Here is a 27,733-nt window from a genome sequence, read left to right as displayed (position 1 = left end):
GGCATAGAGATCATATAAATGTACTCTAGAATCTAGGCCAATGTTTCTACTAAGGAATAAATTGTTGATGTGCAAGTAAAATTTTTGATCTAAATTTGCCATCTGGCTTAGTAAAATCCCCTTCATAAAACGACTTTACATTAGGCCGAAATTACGTCAATTTCACAGTTTTGACATTGATTTAAGCAAGCATATGTCCCTTGTTAGTAGAAAGTGTTTACCATAATAATCTGAACCTTTTTCATTCGCCCGAAAGTGTACATATTTTGGTACAATAATAAGGTTGCTAATCTGAAACAAAAAAACTTGATGTATCACGTCATATTTATTTTATATACTATTTGGTGTAGGTAGTGAAAAGTGGGAGTCGCTTCTCTTTTTCTTATTTGCTCTTGCAAACACCGATTCAGCTCTTCAGTGTACAGTATATAATATTCAGTAGGTATATAATATTGTTAGCCTCCGTATTGCAATAATACTAGCTCGTAGGTGAAAATTGTACCAGCCACCTGCAACAAGTTATGATCGGTGAGCTATTGATCCTAATTCATAGAATAGATGCTTATGTGCAATTTCTTATCGGTTACAGATAAGCTTACGCTTTGTTTGCAAAAGTGAGATTAAAAACTAACAAAAAAACCATTCGTACACGCAACAACATGAAATATCGCATTTTTTTTTAAATCTGTCTCTAATATCATTTATCAAGGTACTTTATTCTCGCATGGGATTAAATTGGAATCAAATCAAACAACATCGAACACACGTAAGTTTGTGGAAATCGTTTCGGTAACGAGTTTTATGTGCGCATTTACTTACTATGTAATGTAACGTCAAGTAGCGTATTGATGAGTAAGTAGCTAAAGTTACGTGTGTTTATACTAGCAGGGCCACCTGAGCTACAATAATGTGACTTTGCGAGTAAATAGGGAAACTATATTTAACAAAATCGTGAATACATACTTAATATTTTTAATGTACCTCATTTTCTGTTCAGTAGTATCGATAGTTTTGCATTATTAGACAGCAGTAATATCGATATTATTGCATGAAAAAAGATATCGCTTTTGCTCAAACTATCGATAGTCTATCGAAAAGCTATCGATAGTGGACTATCGATCGGCAACACTACTGTAAACACTACTGCTTGGTTTGTTTGTCTACAAAATGTGAATGACGTGCATGCCAGCTATATGTAATGTAGCAAAAATTAAGAAAATCGTTTTAGCGGTGCTTGTTGTAATATTTATGTTGAAAATTGCCTGAATGGCTTCGAGAAAAGTATGGTACGGCCGTGCCTTTGTTTTTGTTTTGCTCGACTTGGCGGGGGCACTGCCGTGCCCCCAGATTCCATAGATTTCATAACCGTATACCACAAAGTAGATAATATAACAGAGACACCACCTAGTACAAGCAAATGGTATCACCCTAATACTGGCTATTCAACTGGATTTTTTTCTTTCCTTCGATTTTCCAATAGATGGCACCAGTGAGAACACAAATAACACGATACCTTATGCCATCTAGTGAGACACTAAGGATACGGTACACTGACAACAACCAACAAGCTCACCAACTGAGCCTAGACGAGTAGAGATGCATGATGTCTCTGTCTTATTTATGTCGTTAGAAGAGAATGGCATGTTTCTCTCAAATAGTTTCAACGAATGTGTGCAAGCGCGGGGCAAGCCCAGCAAGCGCATTCTGGTTATTCGCCATCTAGTGTCACAATTGCAAAACACTACGACAGCCTCATAGCTGAAATGTAGCTACATGTGGCCTATACTTTCGTATTCTCAATTTATGTGTTTATTCAAATTAAGGAGTTTAATTAAGGTTGATGTGAAATTGTGTTTATTAAATATGCTAGTCTTTATTTTAATCTCAATATTTCTACTTAATTCGGCTTATTCACATTTAATAATTTACAAATACAGCTTGTAGGGATTGGTAGGCCATGCCGTATACCGATTTTTATATACTTACGATTAACTTCGTATCGAGGTTCAATAGACATTAATGAATTGTATTTTTTGGCATCCTGATTTTACCCGACTGGCCGAAGGAGGGTTATGTTTTTAAGTATTTTACGGGTTGTCCGGTATGATGAGCTCACTATGTATAAAGAAACTTGTAAACCAGTAAGTAGCCTGCAACTTGTATTTCAGCAGAACATAAAGATTGTTATACTACTTAGTACTTACAGTGAGTACGAGACTTTTAGTGACGTAAAAAAATTGAAGACCACTCAAAGCTACAGTGTCATGTTGAACTTGATCCAAAAATCTTTGAACCTAAAACAGACAACTTTCATTACCAATTTTATAACGCGTGATTTGGTCACTTGAACGCATTATTACGAACGAAGGACTATTTCTAAAGAAGATACTCAACAGACTCGCAATAAGTAGCTAACATTAATTTATTTTTCGTATTTGCTTAGCAATGTTTATCTACCGCTAAGCAACATTGACACAGCGCATAAATCAACGTGTCTTTCTTATACATACCTCAACGTTATACACGGATGACGGCACACCATAGAGAGCAGGAGCCAAAGATTGCGAAGATGTGTGCACTCGAGCAGCAACGAGAGAGACAGACAAATATCGAAATAAGACAAACACCATAGAGTAGGTGAAATAAATTACGTTCTCATATCCTCCTAAGGGCCTGAAAGAACTTTGATATTATAATATTGATTGTAGTGGTAAATGCGCGTTTTTATTGTAAGTATTATTATAGGGATTACTTATTAGCTTGAGTGAGCCTATATTCAGATCAGTGATTAGATTAAATTACGTATTCCTGCTAATATGTTTTTACTCCACTACCGCAGTTTATAATACTTTTCACGGCAAGTTTAGAACAGTTTGTCATTTGTTACAATAAAGTAACTTATTATTACTACTAAATACTATATTATACTTACAGGTTGTCAATTTCATAAAGGAATTTATTTGATGTTAACGACGGTTACCCAAGGCTTCACCACTCATTGATACATTTTATATGGTAGATATTACTGTGATGCCGTTTCTGTTTGTTATGTCCGAAAACAAGAGAGACCGAGATAAACAGAGAGGATCAATTAATCTGTCACATTTATCAATAAGTGGTGAAATGGGCATAATTTATCAATGAGTGGTGAAATGGGCCCTGAACATACATTCTAATTAACACATGTGTCGTAAACATTTTTTGTATAGGTAAGCAAAAGAAGCTGACATATATAACACGTAACAATACAATAAATATCTCAAAAATTACCCTTGTGAAATGTTTGGACAGTTTTTCGAGTTCATTTTCTGACGAACGCCATCTCTGAAACGAAGTTTTAATGTTTTTAAACGTAATTATTTTATTACAGGTTCACATTGCACTCAATCCTCCGCCGGTGACGTCAGTCCATCGCTAAGTCAGAGCCGAGTGCTGACCTGCTGACACAGTGCAGGCACCATATAAATTGATTTTTAGTCAGTATATCATGTGTACCAGAAAGCAAAAATATGAGTTAAAATCTAATAAAAAAAAAACTATAGATGATAGGTTTCCAAATATAAGTATTTCATTAAAAGTATTCATGAAACTACAAATTTAGGCAAGTTATACACCATAACCTAGAGATTTTTCTGGCACGAACGCCGTGTGGTTAGTGTTTGACATAATAATAACATCGACAATTCTGTTATCGATAAGTACCACTTCAACGTCATAGAGGAATAGGTACATATTTTATATCTAGTTCGGAAATTTACACAAATCGGTGTAATAAGAAGATGGCAAAATAGTAACACGCGTTTAATTTTATTCCTCTAATGAACACCATCGTAAGTAATCAAAACTTATTACATTCATTGTCCTTATTCTATTCATGGTCATGAACAAAAATGAAATGGAGAAGAAAAAATCTATATATCTAAAAATACAAGTCCTGATACACTTATTCATTCATCACCGACTCATCAACGCCCAGCCCAAACCCTTGAACCTAGAAAGCTGAAATTTTGCACAGAGGTTCCTTTTATGACATTTGAGAACGTTAGTATGTAAAATTTTTATTTCTTTGTGACTATGAAATTTGGGAAAGAGATTCTTCTAAAAATATAAGTGAACAAGTAATTCTCCATTTTTGAAAATTCTACCCTTAAAGGGTAATAAGGAGGTGTGAAAGTTTGTATGGGAAAAATGTTATAATTGAAGATATCATTATAAAACTTTGTGAAATTGCTTTTAAACATAAATAAACAACACATGTTTCACTGTTTTTGAAAATTCTACCTCTAAGGGGGTAAAAAGGGGGGAGGAAGTTAGTACGGAAACATTTTATTTTAATATAGTAATATGTTAAATGAGCATGTAGTTTTAAAGACAAATGAAAAAACACTAAAAATAATATAATTGGTTTTGGAAACTAGAAGAGGAAAAAGGGGAGGGGGGGGGTAGAAGAAAACTTTTATTTTACGTTTAGTTTTATGAAACTTAATGAACATTGAAGTGAAGGGAAATGAATGAACAGTTTTAATTAACTCTTGTCTCCTATTTCACATTTTTTGATAATTTTACCCCTAAAGAGTTTAAAAGGGGAAAGAAGTTTGCAAAAGAAAAAACGTTGTTTTTGAAACTATGATTCTGAATTTTTAATGAATGGCACTTGAACAGAATTAAGAGAGTATAGAGCCATCCACGAAGACGCGTGATATTGTCAAAATTAGCCATTAATGATATTGTAATAAGAACCACGGCACGCGTCATCGTGAATGACTACCTATATATGACTTACCATAACGAGTAAAAAAAATAAAAAATAAAAAATTCCACCACAGGGGTAAAAAGGGGGTGGAAATTTGTGTAGCGAAAACTTTATTTTTTTGTTAAAATTATTAAACTTACTTCTTCAAAGAAGGGTTTAAAAGAGGATGGAAGTTTACATGAGAAAAACGTTATTTTTGCAATTGCGAGTATGTTTCTGAAACTAAGTGAACAACTCTCGAATAGAAATAAATAAGTGATTCTCAATTTTTTAAAATTTCACCACTGAGGGGGCAAAAAGGGGGATGGAAATTTGTATAAGAAAAACGTAATTTTTTTATGTTAGGATTAAGTATGAAACAGCGAATACATTCGTGAAGAGGAATAAAATAACAGATATATTCTTTGTTAAGATTAAATAGTTTTTCTTCGAAGTTCCACAAAAATATCTATAAAAAAACCGCATTCAAATCGGTCCTTCCGTATAAGAGCTACGGTGCCTCAGACAGACATGCAGACACACAGACACACATAGTGGTCAAACTTATAACACCCCTCTTTTTGCGTTGGGGATTAAAAAGAGAAGATCTGACTCACTAACTCATTAATGCTCCGCCTAAACCTTTGGCCTTAAAAGCAGATTCTTATGTTCCGTAGTAGAAACGACAAAACGGAACCTATAGTTTTGTTCTGACCGTCCATATGTCACACACAGGCATTTTACTCAAGAACTACAAAACATTATGTCGATGAAATTCGGAGTACATAGGTGTAATGTGATGGGCGCTACTTAGACTTAGTTTTGGTGTTAAATAATGAAAATCAATATTTCTAAAAACAATAAAAAAATATAAAGACGGTGAAATTACTGGCACTTGAGGTATCCCATCTTAGGCCTCTAGGTTGGCAACGCATCTGCAATCCCCCTGGTATTGCAGGTGTCTATGGGCGGTGGTGATCTCTTACCATCAGGAGACCCACTTGCTCGTTTGCCATACAGTCAAATAAAAAAAAAAAAAAAAAAAATCGGATAGGCATATCGTTTTTGAGTTATTGCTAAAAATAAGGAATATCTAAACTTTGTTTGTTGCGGATAATGTCTGAAACTACAAGAAATCCATTCACCAATAGAAAGCTACACTATCCTTATTTAGCAAAGGCTTTAGACTTATTTATACAAAAAAAATTAAAAATTTAGGATTTTAAAATAGGTTTTCTCGAGATAAACGTAGCCTACGTCGATCAAAAATAGTGTAGCTTTTTAATAGTGAAAGATTTTTTAAGTGGTCCTCATGTAGAAGTCACATTTCTATCTCCCGCCTCTCCCGGGAATTTTGCATTTTCCCGAGGAGAAAGTAGGTAGCCAATGTCAGTCAAAAACTGTAGCTTTCTATTTAGTAAAGTGTTTTTTTTTAATCGATTTAAACAATCATGTATATCCCGCAGGAAACTTTGCGATTTCCCGGGGTAAAATAAGCCTGTTTTCATTCAATCAAGGACAGGGTAGCTTTCTATTGAATTCACTATTTTTATCCCGCGGGAATTATCCTATATCGTGCACGAGGTCGCGGGCAAAAGAAACTCATAGGTACTTTAACGTTTTCTGGAATTCTACCCCTGAATATGTGAAACAAGAGTTCAAAGTTTGTATGAGTTATGATTGTTATTATGGTTATTTAGGTTGATTTTTGAATTCCAATAATTTGTCTGTGTCTTCCACATAATGCTCCGAAATATCAATCAACAGGAAAAAAGGATTGCAGAAAGTATATCTATGTTACACCGAATTTAACGCGAGCGAAGCCGCGGGTAAAACCTAGTATTTACATTAAGCACTGTCTTTTCTTTCGCGTTGCACATTAAGCAAAGGAAATAACAAAATCTGCTGTTTAAAAATATGCCGCCCAGAAAAAGGTCTCGAGAAGAGAGGATTAAGTCGTTTACTGTAAATTTCCCGGAAATCGAATTCCCTGGTTCAACTTTATTTTGCACCAAATGCGAAGTAAATAGACATCGTCCCAAAGAAATATAACCTCACATGTCACATTAACACAGAAAACCACAAGAATATTCTCGAAGAGAACAAAACGATTTCATATGGACCTGACGAAATTAAAAAGTGGGTGTTTCTTCATTATTCGCAACTTCTCAAGAATGTAAATTATTAATAAATTGATTTGGTTTGATTGATATATGCCACTTATAAGCAATCGATAAACTAAGTATCAGATGGAAGTCACTAGCGTTGCATCGTTCGTGCCAGAAAAATCTCTAGGTTCATCATCATCATCATCGGTCTTTATTATGGAAACCATCGATTTGCGTATTTTTATTAAAGGGTTTTTAGACTAAATATCAGAAGATTTCAAGATATTTAATATGCCTGGACCTGATTTTGTACAAATTCTTCTAAAATTACACAAAGACAAATGGGAGTTTGCGGGATCCCGATAAACAAATACTTGGCAGAAAGAGTCGCGCGCAAATGTTAATGTTTCATATTTTCTTACTTACGATAGAAGATTATATAGTTGTAAGCAGATGAAGATCAAGTTGGTAGCGAAGGACGCGAAGACAACAACGCAAGTGACGTCGTCGAAAGCGCGCACCAACTGCGCCGCGCGGCTGTAATCCTCGCGCATCGAAACCCAAAATTTTGAGCATGAATACTGCAACTATTAAGCAATGTAAAAAAAAATAGATGTGTCTAAAATATAAGTAATATTAAAAAATCAACAGTATGCTGAAGTTTTTTTCACTCCGCGCTCTGCATTATTATTATAAAAATTTATCTTTACCTTATTTTTATTTTTGACCAGTTTATTGTTAATTCCTTCCAATATTGAGCTCAAATATAAACTGATGCAAACAATAAATAAATCCGAATAACTCCACGCTAGCGTTGCAGTAATATTTAGAAACTGAAAATTAATCGTTTTATTTGCATTTAAATTTTATTAATTGACCGTGTAACATTAATAATGACTTGCTTCTGGAAAACTGGATACTGATATTTCATAAAATTGCTAAGTCAAACGTAAGAATCCCTTTTTGTTAACAATCTTTCATTACATCTATCTCCCGAGGAATAACTTTCAGTGTGATAGTATCTACAATTAACGATAATGATATCAGTGTATTGTCACTAAACTTCCGCTCGGTTCGAAAAAAAACTGTAAACAGTTTTCATCTTCACCATAGGCAGCGCAAGTGATAGAAATGTCATTGATGGAGTACATAGAATGGAAATAGTATTTATTGTCTTGTTCATCGATACTAATGGTAAATAGTACATTACTGCAGAGGCCATGAAGTAAGGGATTGATGGACGAGTTCGGGGTAGACGGCCGAGTCGTAGACGAGGCAGGATAAAACGAGTCCAGCAATCCCTGTTCTGGCCGAGGCTTGTATAGTGCTTTTCTCAAACAATGTGAGGAAATACTTCATCCATCCATCCATGTATCCATCCATGCATCCATCCATCCATCCATCCGTCCTTCCTGTCCTTTACATATCAGAAGGCGAAGTGCATAGTTTATGGTAAGCGAAAAATTATTGCATACAAATTTAATTATTGTCGAATTTCAAACTTTTAAAAAAGATAAAACGGTAATAAGGTGGCTCAAGTCCTATCCCTACGGCCAACACAAATTGCCAAAATCAGTTATTTTGTTTTAAACTCCGGACTTTTTTAAATGTGTCTGAAACAGCTTGTGGTGTGTTTCGTTGCTAAAATACACCTGCAGTTCTTTTAATAGAAAAAGTCGGGAAGCATAAACATTGTATCGGAATAAAATTAAATGTCATATTAGTATATTTTCACGTGAAGCAGAACTGTGTATAAATAAATTCAAGAAAATGAGTTCAAGTTCAAGCGATATTAATGTACGCCACCAGACTTACAAGACGCAGCTAATTTGGCAATAAATAATTTGTTTCCAACGAAAACAAAAGAAAAATATTTAAAAGAATACGAAAATTTCATGAAGTGGCGAGAAGAAAAGAAAGTTATACCACCTTTTAAGACAACCTATTTTCCTACACAAGTTTAGTCTCGGCAGGAATAGCAATTGCTGGCTTCTTATTAATACGCACGCATTCACAGCCCAGCCAGCAATTGCCTACTTCCATGCCATGAGAATAATCTGCTATTATGGTTGTCAATGACAACTTGTCATGTACCGGTAAAGGAAATAATGAGCATTCATTATTAAGTGTATATAATATTAGTTATAGCAAGACTAACTTTGCTACATTTCATATCATAATTTGAAAACAATTAAAAAAACTTAATTTTGTTAAAAACAGAAACGTCTTCCTATAAAATACCTAAGGTAACAGAGTTAAACAACATGCTGTAAGAAACAAAACGTTCATAATATTATTAACTCAAGAAATATTCTGTACTGTAGGAACTAGGCTGTATACCGCTGGCAGGTGGTAAAACTGACCACCTGGCAGGTTAGATTAATCTAGTTTTGTATAAACTGATAGGTTTTTTTATATTGTGTTTCTAAAATATAACTTTAAAACAGATTGACAGCGGTATACATGCCGGAGGGCAGCACTTCAGTCGACTTCAACTATGGTGATCTATGCAAAAAGTTTGAGAGTTACTGCAAAGATTTTGGACAAGCACTATCAGAGAATGTCCCATCAAAGGCACTTGAATTCTCTGCCAAAATGATATTCGAGATGGGGCCTTACATTAGAAATGAGAAAAAATCAAAAGGAGACAAAGCAATTAGATTCAAGTTCCCATATGTTAAAACGAATGATGATAAGACTACTTGTCTATCTATTAAAGTTGTAATAGTATCAACTTTTAAAGAAACAGTCTTTAAATCAAATGAGGTTGACGGTAAATTGATACTCACATTCAAGCAAGCAGGCATGCTAGCAATGAGCACATTCAGTAAAGCAGCAGAATATGCATACAGTAAGATCTCAAAGGTCTTAATGACACCACTCTGTGGTGCTGTATTTTCAAAAGAGTCTATAAATGATATGTCCAACAAACTTGAAATGACACAAGTAGAGGTGATATTGATGCTAAATGAAAGCACCACTGCTGGTGGACAACACTTACCCAATTCTGATATAGCTTGTGCTATAGTCGCAATGATATCCTCTACAAAGAGGGTCACTGATAAACACCTACGTAATGCTATGATCACCAAAGTGGTTAAGCAGTACTCCCACCAGAAGAAAGAATACAACCCTGCTAGGTTGAATGTTCTTTCAGAATTTGCTCTTGGAGGAGTGCCACCTGGCATGGATGCTGAAACACTTATTGATGTGTACAACAATGCACAGTCAGTGGCAATATCTGCTAGAAAGGCATTTAATGCATCTAAGCAGACTGAGACATCTACTCCAGAAACTGCAGATGCAGGGCAGCAATCTGCCCTCCGGCATGTATACCGCTGTCAATCTGTTTTAAAGTTATATTCTAGAAACACAATATAAAAAAACCTATCAGTTTATACAAAACTAGATTAATCTAACCTGCCAGGTGGTCAGTTTTACCACCTGCCAGCGGTATACAGCCTAGTTCCTACAGTACACTATTTATGGTTTTTAATCGCCAGTTTGGATCTAAATTTGACCTTTAATCATATACAAATAGTTAACTTTTCACAACTAAAGCACTGCACCAAATTGGATGAAATTCGGAATAGAAACAATACCACTCCATGCAGTCGGGTAAAAAAGTCTGAACAACAGGGAATGAAGGTGGATGAGTCCAGGAAACGCGTTATTAAATGTAAATCGAATTAATATTATGTAACAAGTTTATTATTAGTGTTATTTGTAAGTACGTTTTGAACGAATGAATGAAAGATTTATTTGAAACACATCTAATAGTAGGTAAGTAAGGTAAGTTACGTATTTACCTACTTACAAAATAAACAAAATTATGAATTCATCTTATTACTTCTTTTGACGAATGAAAAAACGAATGAAAAAACTTATTACCAGACAGTACCTACGATTTTTACCTGCGTAGTTAAACGAATTATGAAATTGTCAGGTAGACCCAGTTCTGCGATCCATGGAAAAGAGTACTTAATGAACCTGCTATAGAATATCCACCCGTAATCAGATGAGCAGCTCAATGTTGCGGCATAAGCAGACAGTAGAGAAAAGATGTGCTCCACTGGAATAAATATTGTTAACGTTATAAAAACTAAAGCTTAAGTAATATTATCTAAAGCTGTTATAAGTTTGACCACTATGTGTGTGTGTGTGTGTGTGTGTGTGTGTGTGTGTGTGTGTGTGTGTGTGTGTGTGTGTGTGTGTGTGTGTGTGTGTGTGTGTGTGTGTGTGTGTGTGTGTGTGTGTGTGTGTCTGTCTGTCTGTCTGTCTGTGGCACCGTAACACTTAAACGGGTGGACCGATTTGAATGCGGTTTATAATTTGATACCAGGTTTTCTAGCGATGGTTCTTAGACTTGTTTTATCAAAATCGGTTCAGCCGTTTTTGAGATATTAAACTTTGAAGTGACAAAGTCGGGGTTTTCCAACTTTTTGTTGGTTAGGTTATTAATAAATAACTATCATGGGACACTTGACACCAATTGACCTGACCTAGTCACAAACGTAAGCAAGTTTGTACTATGGATACTAGGCAACGGATAAACATATGTACTAATACAAGGTGTCAATTAAATAACTGAAAACCAGAAAGTAGTTTGATCAGAATCGAGAGTAGAATCGATTACACTATATTATAATGGATACAGACAACGGATAAACATACTTATGTATACAAGGTGTTAATTAAATAACTGAAAATCTGGAAGTAGTTTGCTCATTTTTTTTAAATCCGTGGTGGCCTAGCGGTTTGGCCTATAGCTTCTGAAACAGAGGTTCGTGGGTTCAAAACCCCGGCCCCGCACCTCTGAGTGTTTCGACATTCATGTGCGGAATTACATTTGAAATTTACCACAAACTTTACAGTGAAGGAAAACATCGTGAGGAAACCTGCACATGCCTCGGAATCAATTCAAGACATGTAATGAATATGGATGTATAGGGCTCACTTGGTATTGTTTGCCCTTTACGACCTTTATTTTTATACGTAATATTCTGTTACCGTATCTAATTTAGGACATTTAAGGCTTTTTTTTTATTTTGTTGGCCTTTACGACCTGATTAGCAGGAACCGTTTCATGTTAGTTGCTCCTTATACTTCCTACATTTTCTATAAAAGCAGTGAACTGTAAAACAATATTTAGTAGGTATAAAGGATTTATTCTTGTCTGTGATGAGGATGACGTCGCTTCGTAATCGACACGTTTTAAGAGGTAGGTAAACGATAACTTTAGGTTCATTTGTCGTAAAGGACTAAATGCCACTTTTTAGGAGAAGCAAAAAACCGTTTTTTGTAAAATCTGTCGTAAAGTGCTTTTAGAATTCTTGTCCTTACAGGATAGTTTGGTTACCATAACGTTAAATAAGATAGTTAAAAATTTACGAGTAGTGTCCTCTACACTACTTTCTTATAAATAAAGTAATGCAATTTTGGGGTATATGTACTTCAGTATAACTTATACTTGTTATTTTCTGTAGATTACTATAACTGCATGAGTCAATTATGTAAGAATATTTAGTATTTTGCTATAGTTATACGCTAGTAATTATTTAATAATTATATTATTGATTACGTAACGATACATTTTCGTAAAAAACATTTTCACAGTGAATTTATTCATGGAATATTACTATTGTTGTGTAAAAATGTATTAATTTCAGTTGGGTTCGTTGATCATAATAATAATATATTTATTGTATGACTAGCTTTTTCCCGCGGCTTCGCCCGCGTGGATTTCGGTTATCGCGCGCTGTTCCCTCGGGAAATGTGCATTTTTTCGGGATAAATAGTAGCCTTTGTCACTCTCTGGCCCATAAACTATCTCTATGCCAAAAATCACGTCGATCCGTCGCTCCATTTCGACGTGAAAGACGGACAAACATACAAACGCACACGCTTTCGCATTTATAATATTAGTATGGAATATGGTATACACGTTGGTGAAGATGTTACAAGTTTGATAGGGAGTCGCAAATAATCTGCCCCATTGGAGCATACAATGTTTTATGTTAGTAAATTAATCTAGTTTGTGCTGTGGCATTTTGTTCTTTACGACAATTGAACCTATAAAGGTATCGTTATTTGTTACTACAGTTCAAAAATATACAGACCAATAGCGGATGCCAGAAATATGGTTATGGCGACGTTGCATTTTATTTTGATTCGCGGGTCTACGTACTCGTCCAACTTGTAATGCGGTAACTCTTGAATAAGATTAGGCCATTTTGTTGCTGCTTGGATAAAAAGGATGGTCGTTGCGGCGCTCGCCGAGTAAAATAATACAAAGCCTGAAACATACATAAAAGTCGCAGTACGGGCATCAAGAAATGATAAGCACACATAGGCATCGCTTAGCCTCTTTGGGACTCGCCGTCAATCAAGCGTCAACCAAACGCCAGCACGAATTGGATAGGATGGGTACTGTAGTGGACGGACGGTTCACTATCCTAATAATACTCTATTTAAATTAAAAACACGTCTTTATGATCTTTTTATATGTATTTAAAATCAACTCGCTTCGTTGGCAGCTCGGATACAAGTCTTGCGTAACACCCTTGCGTCCGTTTAATATTATAATATTTAAAAATGAAACTATGCTGCCAGTACTTAATGAACGAATACAAGGAGTTAGACCAGTACCGTGACACTTGCGTTTTTTTTTTCATTCCACGCCATGAACGTTTCAGGCCAATAATTTTAAAAAAATATACTTGAATACCGAAAGAATAAAAAAAAACTCTCTATAGCTTAAAAGATTTCGTAATAATAAACAAAAATCACTTAAAATATATTGTTATGTTTTAAAACTAAAAAGAGTAAATTTTAATCTCGTCATCTTTCATTGCGTAAAACGGAACTCTATAATAGAGCTTGACTTTGCTTATCGACCGAATCGAATCCACAATATTGTCAAATCGTTAGACTCCAATCATCTGTCAATTAGTACAAGAGCGAAGGTCCTTAAATGCGTCAATGTATCGAGTGTTTCGTATTGTTTGATGTTTTGAATTCATCATCATCATCCCAGCCTATATACGTCCCACTGCTGGGCACCGGCCTCCTCTCAGAACAGTGCGGATTGGGAACTTCACACGCGCCATTGAATTGCTTCGCAGGTTTGTGCAGGTTTCCTCGCGATGTTTTCCTTCACCACAAAGCTCGTGGTAAATTTCAAATGTAATTCCGCACATGAATTTCGAAAAACTCAGAGGTGCGAGCTGGGGTTTGAAACCCACGACCCTCTGTTTGAGAGGCGATAGGTCAAACCACTAAGCCACCACGGCTCTTGTTATTTTTTTTACCGTTATTAGTTTTGATATAGTGCCAAAGAAGACCGCATGGTTTGTGAAATCCCGATAGACAAGTAAAAACACTTGCTACGCGGGTGAAGCCGCAGGCAAAAACTAGTTAAAAATATGAACTACCACTAATAAAATCGATTACACACCCTTAGCATATTTAATCGAGAATCGCAATAAATCGATTATAATTTACATTGGCACAACCCTTTAATTGCTTAATGACATGTGTCACCGTACCCATCCTATCCGAAAAGTACCTACTATAGTTAAATAGTCGTAGCACTACGGCTGGGTGCCGTCACGGGCGTCGCGCCGACGGCAAGGAAGGCGCAAGCACATTGGCGGAGCCCCGACATAGAGCGCGGTGACCGACACTTGCCTTAGCCAAACGAGTGTAATTTTTCGAGTTGGGAGTCGCTTAATCCAGTTTCGAAAAAGCGAGAAAAAATCTGAAATAAACTTTTTCGCAAACTCATTTCGCGTTGCTGTTTAAAACGAACAAGACTAGCATACAAGACCATAAAACCGAATGCAGCGCGTGTTCGAAATAATACCTATTCAACGACGTATAATTATAATATAGGTATTTCCAAGAGAGTTGAAGTAAATGATTTTACACACACAGCTACATGAAGAACTCACTGCATAAAAAGAGAATGAATGAATGAATGGGTGAATGTCAAAATCCCGCTGTCATTACGTGACATATTCTTGTGTTGGCCCCAACTCTGGTGTACTAAGCTATAGTGCCACTGCTACGAGTACGTAAGTACCATATTGTTTGTATTTTTATTTTCAAGTGTTCTGTTTATTTTTGTTTGTATTTAATTTTATTATTCACGTAAATTTTCATTAATCTATTAACCTAAACGAGACCGTCACACATATTTTTATAACATTTAAAGAATGGTGGACTCAACTCTGGTGGTACTAGCCATAGTGTCACTGCTAGTTTATATTTTTATTTTCAGGTTTTCTGTTTATTTATTTAATTTTATTATTGACGTAAAATTTATTAGCTTAGACGAGACCGTCGCATATATTTTGTTCATGTAGCTATTATAGATAATATATGACTATATATATAAATTTTAAGCCAGATAAGTTTGTCGTTAGATAGGAGGACACTGCTCAAAATGTCCGATCTGCACCAGTGGAGTAGAATAAATCCACATGTTACGCGAAGAGATGGCTATCAATCAATCAAGTGAGGTTCAGTCTTAATGTGTGTGGGCAGGCATTCTCAATAATGCGTTGATTGGACCATAAATTAATTGAAGGACAAAACTATTTACAACTTCTGATGACTGTGGTTCCAGATTTGTTGAGAGAAGTACGGGATCAGTACTTGATCAACTTGCATTATCAGCACGACGGAGCCCCAGCTCATTTTCTCTGCGCAGTTCGTGCCCACTTGGATACAGAATACCCGGGTCACTGGATCGGACGAAACGGGCCTATCTTATGGCCACCGCGAAGTCCCGATTTGACACCTTTAGATTTCTATCTTTGGAGAGATATCAAACGGCGAATTTATGAACAACCGTCTGAAACTGTACTGGAACTGCGTCAGAAAATCGAAAGAGCATTTGAGACAGTGAAAGCCGACGTTTTGGTTTTAAGAAGGATAAAGAATAATTTGAGGCGTCGATCGAGCAAATTTGTGTTTACAAGTGTCCAAAGCGAGCATGTCATTTAAAATTTACTTTACAATATACTGTATCTTTTTTAAGTAAATAGACCATGTAAAGAAAAATTATATTATTGTTTCCTTGACAAACATAAGAAAACCTTTGCACTAAAGGAAAACAACGCGTTGCAAGTCACGTGGTCCATGTAGGGTGACAATGGAGAATGATAAATGGGGAAGACATTCTGTTTTTGTTTATAATTAATCAGAGTTTCTTAATTGTAATTTAATTAGCACTAGTGCCCTAGTTAGTATATAGCTTTATCGGAATATTTGGATTCGATTCACGATATAAAATTAACAAATAACGTAACGTAACAAATGACAACGACGCAGTTTTTGAATAAAGTATGAATCAAATGTGTTTTTTTTAAACCAGCCATTGTGATTCGGACCTGCGCACAGAGGGTTCCATACATCTTTAAAAAATTATACTGACTAGGTGTAAGTAGGCACTCACATTCACATATTTGAGTTCATAAAACAACGCCGTTAACAATACGTGTACCTATACGGTTCTTGTATGGGGAACCCCTCTTTTTTTATTTGTGGTCGTTAGGTAAATTAAATCTCTATATTGGTTAAACATAAAAATCTGAAACTTGGAATGAAATAGAAGTAAATAGTTAAGTAGTAAATATACTACATATATCAATAAATAATAAAAACTGGTCAAGCGCGAGCCGGTTTCAGGAAAACATTTACTTTGTAAACAAAAATAAAAAATAATACGTTTCTTGTATAGGGACCCCTTTAATTTTTTGCTGTATTGGCAATAAAAATACATATTATATGGAAATTTCAGTTGACTACCTATCTATTATGGTTCGCGAGATACTGTCCTATGACAGACAGACAAGCGGAAACTGATGCGACAGTAAAAGGGTTCCGTTTGACATTCGGGTACGGAACCCTATAAAATACGGTGTTGTGAAAATTAATCATACTTACTAATCGATTTTACTGACAAACTCGCTCGAAATAGTCTCTGTACGCAAATTACGGCAATCATGGTTTGCGACGCACCCAAAATAACACTGTACAAAAACCGAAATGAGAGAACTTTAAACCTGGAAAATCAAGTATAGAAATTAACAACTTAAAAGTATAGAAATTAATATTTCTTACAAACTAAATTTATTAAGTAGCATGATGGTACCGGGACCCTTAAATATTTGGCGTTACTTCACTACAATATTTTGCCCTGTTCACTGACCATACTTGCCTGATCGTAGCAGGAGGTTTAGATAATACACCGAGTACTGGCATCAATCCCACAGTTTGTCCCAAAACAATTAACCACTTAGTAGCTCGTTGAAATGCCACAAGTTGAGGATTTGCTTCCTTTTTTAATCGATCTGTTAAACACGATACATGTAATTTGACACCATTTTATGATAATTGTAAAGACATTCATAAAGACAGATGTCAGAAAACGTAAACGATATAATCTGAATTAAATTTAATAAAAATTTACCACTGTTGCTCTGCGACTTTTTTTAAAAAAGAGAAGAAAGAAAAGTCGATCAAAAAATATTTACAATTTAGCATTAAGAGCGACAATAGTTATTTGTGCAACAAGAGAGCAAAGTTGTTTTTTGTTGCGAGTGTTAATTTTGAATCCCGAGTAAGCCAAGGATTCTATAATTGAATCACGAGCGTCAGCGAGTGATTCTAGGTAAGAATCCTAAGAGCAGCAAGGGATTCAAATACACGAGATGAAAAAAAACTTTGGTCTCGTGTGACACATACAATTTTTCACCTCAGCAGCGAGAACATAATTTAAATGTAACATAAGAATAAAACCACATACACCTACCTGTTTACAAAACAAACACATTTTTTTTAAATAGAATCCGATTATTGAGAAACAAATATAATAATCACATTTAAAACAATAAAAAAGTGTCCAGTAGATACAATACAAATCTCATACTTCTTGTGCTAGGTATGTCACACTTATTTTTTAATACTGCAAACAGCCTCTTCTTGGGGTCATTCAAAAGGTTGAACCATAAACGTATAATTTATTATAAATGTTATTAAACCTTTAAATATGATTTTTATTAAGATTTCTATTACATAAACATAAATAGACTTGTTAAAAATTCATTCAATTTAACAAATATTTATTTCAACTGCAGAGGTAGTATACGGAATTATTTTATAAAAACAAGAGAAGCGGCTTTCGTGCAACGAGGTTGCATACGAGTACTTTATTAAAAGATCGGGAAAATTTACATTTTGGAAATATTTCGTTGTCATGTAATTTATTAAGTATCTATCGATATATTTTTAATATCAAAAATTTAATTTAAGATTGTAATAAACACATTTGATCCTATCTCACGCTTTTTTCGTGTTGATGTGAAATGACAGATCAAAGTAAAGTTCAAATATTTGGAATTCAGTAAGAAGACCCAACACTGTTACTCAGCATTTAAAAAAAAAATTAAAAAGTTACTTTGTCTCACGGAGTGAGCAAAATGCGATTTTTCTCACTGATTTATCATAGCAAAACCTGACTGTTTGAGGTGCTGAGGTGAAAAACATATTTTCCCAAGCCAATCTGCGTCTATTGATGTGGAGAGAGAGACTATAAGGTAAGTATGGCGCATGCAGCGAGCATAGTTCAGTTAAAAATAATTTAATAAAATTTTAATACTACGAAGATATTCCCTATGTCTAAATAACTTATTGCTAATCCAGTTTATTAATACCTATATACCTGTTCTTTGGCGTCCTTTCTTTTTAAAAATCTTTGAAATACCTTCCTGGTTCCTGAAATATAATTGTGGTATGAAACGTTGCACATATTTCTGCTAGTATTACGTCGTCATTAAATTTTGTGCAATGCGTATCTGTGTTCATTACTTAAGCAGGTACCTCGGTTGTCTATCGTTAATACTTCTAAGCTCAAACTCCCGATACATATGAACCACAGACGTTCCTGTTAAAACATATTTGCAATTTACCAGTTCTTATACTACAAGGTGAAAAAAATTGATGGGCTCTGAAAATAAACTGCTTTAAATCCTTTAGTTAGCTCATTTTATTCAAATAAATTATTCCAAAATTGGCTTGTCCTACCGGGGAATCGAACCAGGTAAAAATTAAAGTAGTAAACACTCGCTTCTTTATTATGCTAGTAGATTAGATCATTGTTCAGGATAAAGTTTGCATTCTCGATTAAAAAAATGGGAAATCTAAGATTATTTTTATTGTATCATGAATTCTAATACGAAAAACAAGTAAACATTTGAGACAATTTTATTCAATTTTAAAATGCAGTTATTTTTAGTTCTAAAAGATTTACGGCAGTTTCCCTCCAGGACCGACCAGTTTTGTACACCCTGTAGATTAAGTTGTACAACACAGGATAGTAAAGCAGAAAAATACAAAGAGAATAAGTTATCAAACATGATTCTTATTGTTACAAGAGAAAAACTATGTTAATCACCTATGGCTTGGTCTACTTTAATGACATTAGATTTTTTCATAGTGCGCAAATAATAACGAAATAGACAAAACTTTCAATAACCTCTTTACAAGCTCTCGTTTTAACATCCAATCAAGTATAGAGTTTCCCTGACTAATCATATCATGCGTGATAAAGTACGTAAATAGACGGCATGAAACGACATTATTATCTTAACCATTCCAATACTGACTAAAATCACGTGCTATACAAATAATGGACATGTCATGTCAGAAAATGTGATAGATGACTAACATGTCCCTGTAATAAAAAAAATACACAAAAAATATCGGGGAAATAGTTAGCGTAATATATAAACAAACATAGCACTAAAGGAGGCATTTAGCGGGCACGTCAGTTGGCAACGTTTACAAACTTGACACTTGACACTTGTGTGGCACTTGAGGTATCCCATCTTAGGCCTCTAGGTTGGGAACGCATCTGCAATACCCCTGGTGTGTTTATGGGCGGTGGTGATCTCTTACCATCAGGAGACCCACTTGCTCGTTTTGCATCCAGTAGAATAAAAAATAAAAATCTATTAATTTTCGAGCTGTCAGAAGAAAGTTTTTATACTTAGTAATTTTACTCCTTAGTTATTAATAGGTACTGTATGTAAGGTACAGTCAAAGAAACTGATATTCATGTACTAGGGTGGAACCTTTGTGCTACTGATGTCATGTTGACATCCCATACATCTGCTAAAGAAATCATAGCGAAATTGGGTATGAAAATGTTCCACCCTAGTACGAGATTCAGTTTTCTTGATCGTACGCAGGTAGTCAAGTGTACTAAAGCCAATATATTAAAAAAAAGTTATATAGGATTGAATATTATATAAATATTTTATACATTGCCACTTGTACTATTACTTATTCTGCGACATTACTTAGGTATATTGTGACAATATATAATTAATATTTATTCTAAATTTTTAGCAGTCAACTTTCTTCGTCTGCTAGAAAATATCCATTTCAAATGGGAGTACGTTCTCTCAAAATCAACTAAAGTAATTGGCAAGTACAGTGCTCAAAATGCTGCTGAGTGTTTTTGTTCACATTATTTGCATTATTTGTAATCTCAACTTCTTTCCGTGTTAGTTTATTTATTATACTTAGTAATTCATACCCAGGATTCGATTTTAATACACTTATTAATTTTGTATATTTGTTTGCCTTTAGAGTGCTTTTGACAATTTATTCATGGCCATATTAATTAGTGACTGGCTGACTGACTGACAGACAAAGCGTAGTAAACTACAGATTTTAAAGGCCTGAATTTGGTGCACATGCAGATAAAAGTATCATAGAAGTGCACTAAGTAAGTCTTTTTCGAAATTCCCACGGGATAAGGAAATATCTAAACTTTGTGTGTTTCTTTGTTTGTTGGGGGTAATCTCTGAAACAACTGAGCTGATTAAAAAAATCTATTAGTGAAAGCTTTTTAAAAATCGATACATGAAATAATAGAAGCCTGTTTCAATTAAATCACGGACAGTGTGGTTTTCTATTGAATTCACTTATTCCTATCTCGCGTAGATATGTACAATGTCGCGGGCAAAAGAAACACGTAGGTTTTCTAAAATTACACCCCTGAACTGAAGATGGGGTTCAAAAATTGCACGAATTATGATTATCTAGTTTGATTTTTAAATTCGAAGATTTAACCTCAAACTCACAACATTTATAAATAGAAGAAGAGAGAAAAATTAGAGACGTTGTGCTGTAGTATAATCCTCCAAAAATCAAATAAAGACCAAGGAAAGTAAATCTGTGTTACCCCAAATTTAACGTTCAAGTTGTCACAAAATTCCGCTTCTCTCTTCTTTTTCTTAAGTAATTATTTGCACTGATAAGCAAATAAGCCCGCAGTTATCGATAGATGAGAGTGATAAGGATATGTAATATTTATTTTCCTTTGTTTATTTAGCTTGCAGCCTTTCTTCTCGTCTTTTCGGTGCCATTTTTACAAAATATGTTTACGTCAGTCACGTGTCACGTCCTTTAGAAAACAATTAAGACTAAATTGAATAGAAATCTGAAAATAACAGAAATTAACGAAGAAAGTGTGCGAGCTGTAATCATGTGTAAGCTAAGCAACATGGCTGATATGACACTCATGACAGTTGACTTGACAGATAAACTATACTGACGTTTTATTCTAGTACTAGCTTTTACCCGCGGCTTCGCACGCGTAAACTATTCGGTCTGGTAGTTGCAATTGAAATTTTCGGGATTTTACAAAATTCCCCTGGAAATTTCCAAAATTTATATCATAACGACGACCTTCCATATGAACTTTCATCCCCTATTTCATCCCCTCACAGGTCGAATTTTCAAAAAAGCTCAAACAAATAACGACTTATTTCTAATTAAGTCTGTACCAAATTTCATCCAAATCGGTAGAGCGGTTTTTGCGTGAAAGCGTAACAGACAGACACAGACAGACAGAGTTACTTTCGCATTTATAATATTACTAGCTTTTGCCCGCGGCTTCGCTCGCGTTAAATTTGGGGTAACAATTAACATACATTTACTTTCTGCGATCCTTTTTTTCGTGTTTTGATTGATTTTTTGGAGGATTACATGGAAATATAAATACAGTAAGACGTTCTTTTAGGCAGATGGTGCACATTTTGGAATTTAAAAATCAACCTACATACGTAATTAATCATTCATAATTCGTACCAACTCTGAAACCCTGTTTCGCTGAAACGTTAAAGACGTTAAAGTGCTACGCGTTTCTATTGCCGGCGACTTCCTACACGATATAGGATATAGGATTGTATCTCGAGAAATTGTAAAGTCTGAGAGTATGAGAGACATATCGTAGCTTTCTATTATTGAAAGAATTTTGAAAATCTGCCCCGTAATTGAATTCACTTATTTTTATTCTGCGGTAATTTTGCATTAAAAAAAAAGAAGTCTATCCATCAGGGATATTGTAGCTTTCTATTGGTAATAGAATTATTTAAATCAGCTCAGTAGTTTCAAAGAATACCCCCAACAAACAAAGAAAAAACAAAGTTGAGATATTTTCTTATTCCATGGGATTTTCTAAAAATCTTTCCCTAGTGCATCTCTGTATTACTTTAGGTCCATCTATGCCAATTTCGAGTCTATAACACCAGTAGTTTTGGCTATGCATTGTCTGTCAGTCAGCCAGTCATGGTACTGTTCAGGTAGAGTTAGGTTAGAATTATAAATAAATCAACCCTGAAGTTAAATTCACTTTTTGCTATCCCGCGGGAATTTTATGTTTTCCCGGAGAAAAGTAGCGTATGCCAATCAGGGATAATGTAGCTCCCAATTGGTAAAATATCCTTTTAAATCAACCCCAATGATGATTTAACTTATTTCGATCCTGCGGGAATTTTGCATTCTTCTGTAGAAAAGCAGCCTATGTCAATCAGAGATACTGCGGATTACTATTAGTGAAAGAATTTTTAAAATCAGCTCCGAATTTGGATTGTCTTACTTACTTCTACCTATCCTGCGGGAATTTTGCATTTTCCCAAAGAAGAGTAATCTATACCAAACAGCAATAGTGCAGCTTTATATTAGTGGAAGAATTCAGTTGTTTCTATCCCATGGGAATTTTGGATTTTCCGAAAAAAAAGTGGCCTTTGTCAATCGAGGAGAGTCAATCATATGATATAATATGAAAGAATTTTTAAAAGCAGTGCCAAAGTTTAATTTACTTATTTCTATCCCGCGGGAATTGTTCATTTTCGGGAAAAACGAATCCTATGTCAATCAGGAATACTGTAGCTTACTTTTGGTGAAAAAACTTTTAAAATCAGACCCGAAGTTGAATTCACTTATTTCTATCCCGCGGGAATTTTGCATTTTCCCGAAGAAGAGTAGTCTATACTAATGAGGAATAGTGTAGCTTTCTATTGGTGAAAGAATTTTTAAAATTATCCCCGAAGTTGCATTCAGTTTTTTCTATCCCATGGGAATTTTGTAATTTCCCGAAGAAAAAGTAGCCTTTGTCATTTGGAGATAGTCATATTACATAATATGTAAGAATTTTTTAAATCAGCTCCGAAATTGAATTAATTTATTTCTATCCCGCGGGAATTTTGCATTATCCCGGATAAAAAGTAACATTTGTCAATCAAGGATAGTGTAGCTTACTAACGGTGAAAGAATTTTTAAAATCGGCTCAATAGTTTCAGAGATTCGACTACTAACAAAGAAGTGAAAAAAGTTTAGATATATCCCTATCCCGTGGGAATTTCGAAAAATCCTTTCTTAGTGCGCGTCTACATCTATTAAGGAATATATATTCCAAATTTCAAGTTTCTAGCCCCAGCGGTTTGGGCTGTGCGTTGATCTATAAGTCAGTCAGTCAGTTTCTTCTTTTATATATATAGATAAATAATAAATATAGTATAGTATATAGTATGGATTTACTACTGATCAAGTAAAGATCGCCAATGGAGACATTTAATCAAGTGCAGGGATAGGTAATGTGCTTATTGTTAATGACTTTAAAATGGGAAGTGACAGTAAAGTTACTAAGATTTATAATTTAGTATATGTTCCTAATTTGAGTACCAATTTAATTTCTGTTAAAAAAGCTACTGAAAATGGTTTTAGTGTTGTTTTTGATACGAAAGGTTGTATCATTTTATAATTCTAAATATTTATTTGTACAGGTGAAGCGGTTTTACTCGTACATGGGTCCTTTTGTGGTGGATTGTACTCGCTGGATTGTTCAGTTAGTCCCCCCAAACCCTTATCAGAGTTAGAAGTACAAAGTGATATTGCAAGTTTTCGTTTGTGGCATTTAGACAAACTAAAACGGAATAATCTTGGTATAGTGTACAACGCAGTTGATAAAAACCCTTGCATCGCGTGCATAGAAGGTAAGCAGGCGAAAAAACCTTTCAAGTCCGTATCGCACAAAAGAACAACATCTTAATTGGAACTCATTCATTCGGATCTCTGTCGTCCAATGTCTGAAAATTCTTTTCAAGGAAATAAATATACTTTGACTTTTATACAAGATTTTAGGCGTATGATTTGAATATATTTTATTTCGTCTAAGAATGAGGTTTTTAATGAGTTTTGTTTATTCAAGTCTATGGTCGATAGGGAAACGGGATTAAAAATTATTTATTTGTGATCATGGGTACTTGGTGCTTGTCGCAGAGAAAAATAGATGACATAATAGATGCACATGATACGCTGGTAGTACATGTGATGAACACGAAAAACAGAATTGATCGGACTTTTACTGTTACTGGGAAGTACTACGAAATATGCAAAAAATATATTATATGGCTCTTCGTCCGAATGAATGCAATAGTCGAACTTCCGAAAGAATCCACAAAAGGGAAATTTGTTGCACAAAATATTGGTATAAACACCATTGGCCATATGGGAAAAACTGTTGCAGCGTATCTTAATCTTCCTAACCTGGAGCTGTATACCGGGCACTGCTTCAGAAGAACATCAGCTACAATACTAGTAGATGCAGGTAAAGATTTGACTTCATAAAAAAGATATGGTGGCTGGAAGTCCACAGCGGTGGCCAAAAGTTACATAGATAACTCTACTAGCTTATGCCCGCGACTACGTCTGCGCGGATCTAGGTTATCGCGCGGTGGCGCCCTCTACCGGAATAAAAGGTATCCTATATTGATCCTTGGGGTTCAAACTACCTATATACCAAATTTCATCAAAATCGGATCAGTGGTTTCGACGTGAAAGGGTAACAGACAGACAGACAGACAGACAGACAGAGTTACTTTCGCATTTATAATATTAGTAGGGATTACCAGCAGAAAAAAAGTCTCCAATCTACTTATGGCATCTATAGAACAAACAGCTCTACAGAAAAATATTCCGTCTACATTTATACCAGACAGGCAAACACAGTGCTCACTAACTTTTACAGCAGCCCGGGTGCGCCAAAGTTGGCGTAATTTTTCAACCCTGATTATTGGAACTCCGAAAATGTTTGTCATACAATTTTCTGTCATAATCAGTTTCATACTTAGTCACTATTACTACCGATCATAACTCCGAACCATTTAAAACCATAATGGCAGTTGTCATAAAAATCTTTTACTCCTTTTTTTTGTCATACATTTTTTAAGTTAAGTTTAAGGGGTGTCAGGGGGAACTCAAAATCTCAACCTCACCCGCCCGTGGTGCACCCTGCTAGCAACTGACGAGGCTCTGGCGACCGACAGATGGCGGAATAACTATCCAAAAGCAACAAGGCAAAATTAAACAGGCCAGGAACGGGCAGCAGCGCTGCTGGTGCAAGTGGCCTAGTTCTGCGATCATCAACACGCTTGCCCAGCGTTGTGATTATAGGCAAAACCTTTTATGGCAGCACAACCTTTACCCCGGCCCCCAGTTCTCGGCAACCCTACTACTCCTGGTTACAGTAGCGGCCATGGTAACGGTAGGGCGGGGGGTGCGAAGAATCACCGAGCTACGGACGGCTAAAGTGACATAAACCTGAAAAATGTGCTCTTGGAATATTTTTCACATTATTTTATACTAGTTTGGGTAAGTGAAAACATAGAAATAGGTACCATCAGCCAAATATGTGGTCGACCATCTTAAAGTTGATAATCGTTTGCATGTCATAAAACAATAATGCCAATAGACGTGTCTGTCAACTTGAAAGTTCGACTTTAGTGACATATTCATTTGATAGGAATTTGTTTAAAAATTGTTAGACCACTTATTTGGCTGATGGTACTCGTGACACAAAAAAAAATTGCTATTCTGAATATTTAATCAAAATACCTCTAATAAAATCGCCTTCCAGATACTATATGGAGTATGTTTGTAGATAGCTGGCATCCTAAACATAAAATATGCTCTGAAAACCTTCGCTGAAAATGTGAACTCATCGACACAATCCATTACCAGGTTCATTACAAACACTACTGATAGTAAATTTTCCACTGCAAAAAGAAATAGAGTAACAAATTTTATCTACACCCACATAATAAACCCACCATTACGCGTTCAAAAACCATAGACAATGACCTGCATTACGACATTGGATTCTATTATGAACACTGCTGTATCGTAATGGTCACTACGATACAGAAATCTCAATATTAATGAGATTTCATACATCAGTACAGTACCGGTGCCGGTGCGGTAGCGTGGCGCGCACAAGCAGGCGCAGGTTGTCGGGCGCGCACCGGGCGCAGTTCGTGTTGCAGACATAGTTCTCGTTGCAATGCAGGTCACTCTCAATGGTTTACGGAACACATGATAGAGGATTTAATATATGGAATGGGATGGAGATAAAATATTGTATGCAACTGTACGTAATTAGGCCTTAAAACGCTCGACTCTTACAACATGGTCTATGCATTTTAAATTAGAGTAAAAGATAATAGAAGAGTATAGAAACAGTAACGAAAGTATAGTGATGACGCAGATTTTTGAGAAGGCTAGGTCTAATTAACAACATGGCAAACTGCTGCCAAATCTCACTATACATACAAATTTAAAGTTCAGTAAGTATATAAAAGCCTGCGAAAAAAAGTAAGGATTCGTTCATACCTAAAGCCAATCCCATGACAATAAATACAACGGTGTTGGATTTACAGAGGTACTTTAGTGTTTTGCCTGAACGTACTTCGGCAAGACAATACTCAAGTTGAAGTATTCCTTTTAAAAAAATTGAATAACTCTGCGCCAAGCGTAACAGCAGAATAGTTAAAATAAATGCTGTGCCGTTAAACAAGAAGTTTGCTGAAACAAAAAATCTAAACATTTGGACTAAATTAAACTGCAATATTTTAGCTTACTAATCAATAGCGGAGAAGCAGAGTTAAAATATTATAGTTCATTTTTATGAACCTCCGCAAAGTAAATCTGTGACAATTGAGATTCCATAAATTACGTAAAATAGAATACCCGGGTCTGTCCGTTAAGTTTACGTAATTAATAACTACCTATTAAAAAAAAAAGTTCACGAGGAACTTTTAGACAATAAAGGCGATGCTACACGGTTGCCAACAAGAAGCCTCCGACGGCGAGGCGCGGTGCGGGCTGGAGCGCAGCGCAGACAGTAAGCCAAACTGTGAGCGGTTGCTTGCTAGGCGGCATCTGTGGCGGCATTACCAAAAAGAAACAGAACGCCACCGCCGCGCGGCAATTCGCTTTTTAATTCCCAACAATCGCGACTCGGTATAAGTGTGAACTAAGGCATCGATATTAAGTAATAATATATCTATCTATATACTTACAAACTAAACAAAATTACGAATTCATCGTATTGCTTCTTTTATTCCTTATTACGACTTCACAAAAAATGTTTAGAACCTCTTCTTCTGTGACCTTCTAGAGTCCAATGTTATCCTGAATGGACTATAGGCAGTAATTAATGTAGGTACATAATTATACCCACATTCATTTATACATTCCT

At 35.3% G+C, this 27,733-nt stretch overlaps 1 protein-coding gene across 1 annotated transcript; it reads right to left on the bottom strand.

The window, feature by feature from the left end:
- Window positions 1–359: 359 nt before the first annotated feature.
- LOC141438978 (gustatory receptor for sugar taste 64b-like) lies at window positions 360–27,426 on the bottom strand. Its single transcript, XM_074103071.1, has 12 exons — window positions 27,322–27,426; window positions 18,727–18,790; window positions 17,057–17,198; window positions 16,792–16,910; window positions 12,960–13,136; window positions 10,755–10,912; window positions 7,551–7,673; window positions 7,267–7,427; window positions 3,271–3,324; window positions 2,511–2,673; window positions 2,205–2,294; window positions 360–509 (listed from the first exon to the last, which is right to left on the bottom strand). The coding sequence occupies exons 1-12, from the start codon at window positions 27,424–27,426 to the stop codon at window positions 456–458; spliced, it is 1,410 nt and encodes a 469-aa protein (XP_073959172.1). The 3' UTR covers window positions 360–455.
- Window positions 27,427–27,733: the final 307 nt, after the last annotated feature.

This window comes from Choristoneura fumiferana, chromosome Z, assembly GCF_025370935.1.
Source record: "Choristoneura fumiferana chromosome Z, NRCan_CFum_1, whole genome shotgun sequence".
Taxonomy (NCBI): Eukaryota; Metazoa; Arthropoda; class Insecta; order Lepidoptera; family Tortricidae; genus Choristoneura; species Choristoneura fumiferana.
The sequence above is the reverse complement of the archived record's forward strand: the minus strand, read 5'-3'. Positions and strand labels throughout refer to the sequence as shown.

What these genes read in the sequence shown, in the direction of transcription:
- LOC141438978 (XM_074103071.1), bottom strand. Translation starts at nt 27,426, where the DNA reads ATGCCGCCACAGATGCCGCCTAGCAAGCAACCGCTCACAGTTTGGCTT. An exon ending in GCTACGATCAGGCAAGTATG is followed by an intron (nt 16,911 to 17,056) that starts GTCAGTGAACAG and finishes TTGATTTTCCAG; the next exon opens with GTTTAAAGTTCTCTCATTTC. An exon ending in TAATTCGTTTAACTACGCAG is followed by an intron (nt 7,674 to 10,754) that starts GTAAAAATCGTA and finishes ATTAATTTTCAG; the next exon opens with TTTCTAAATATTACTGCAAC.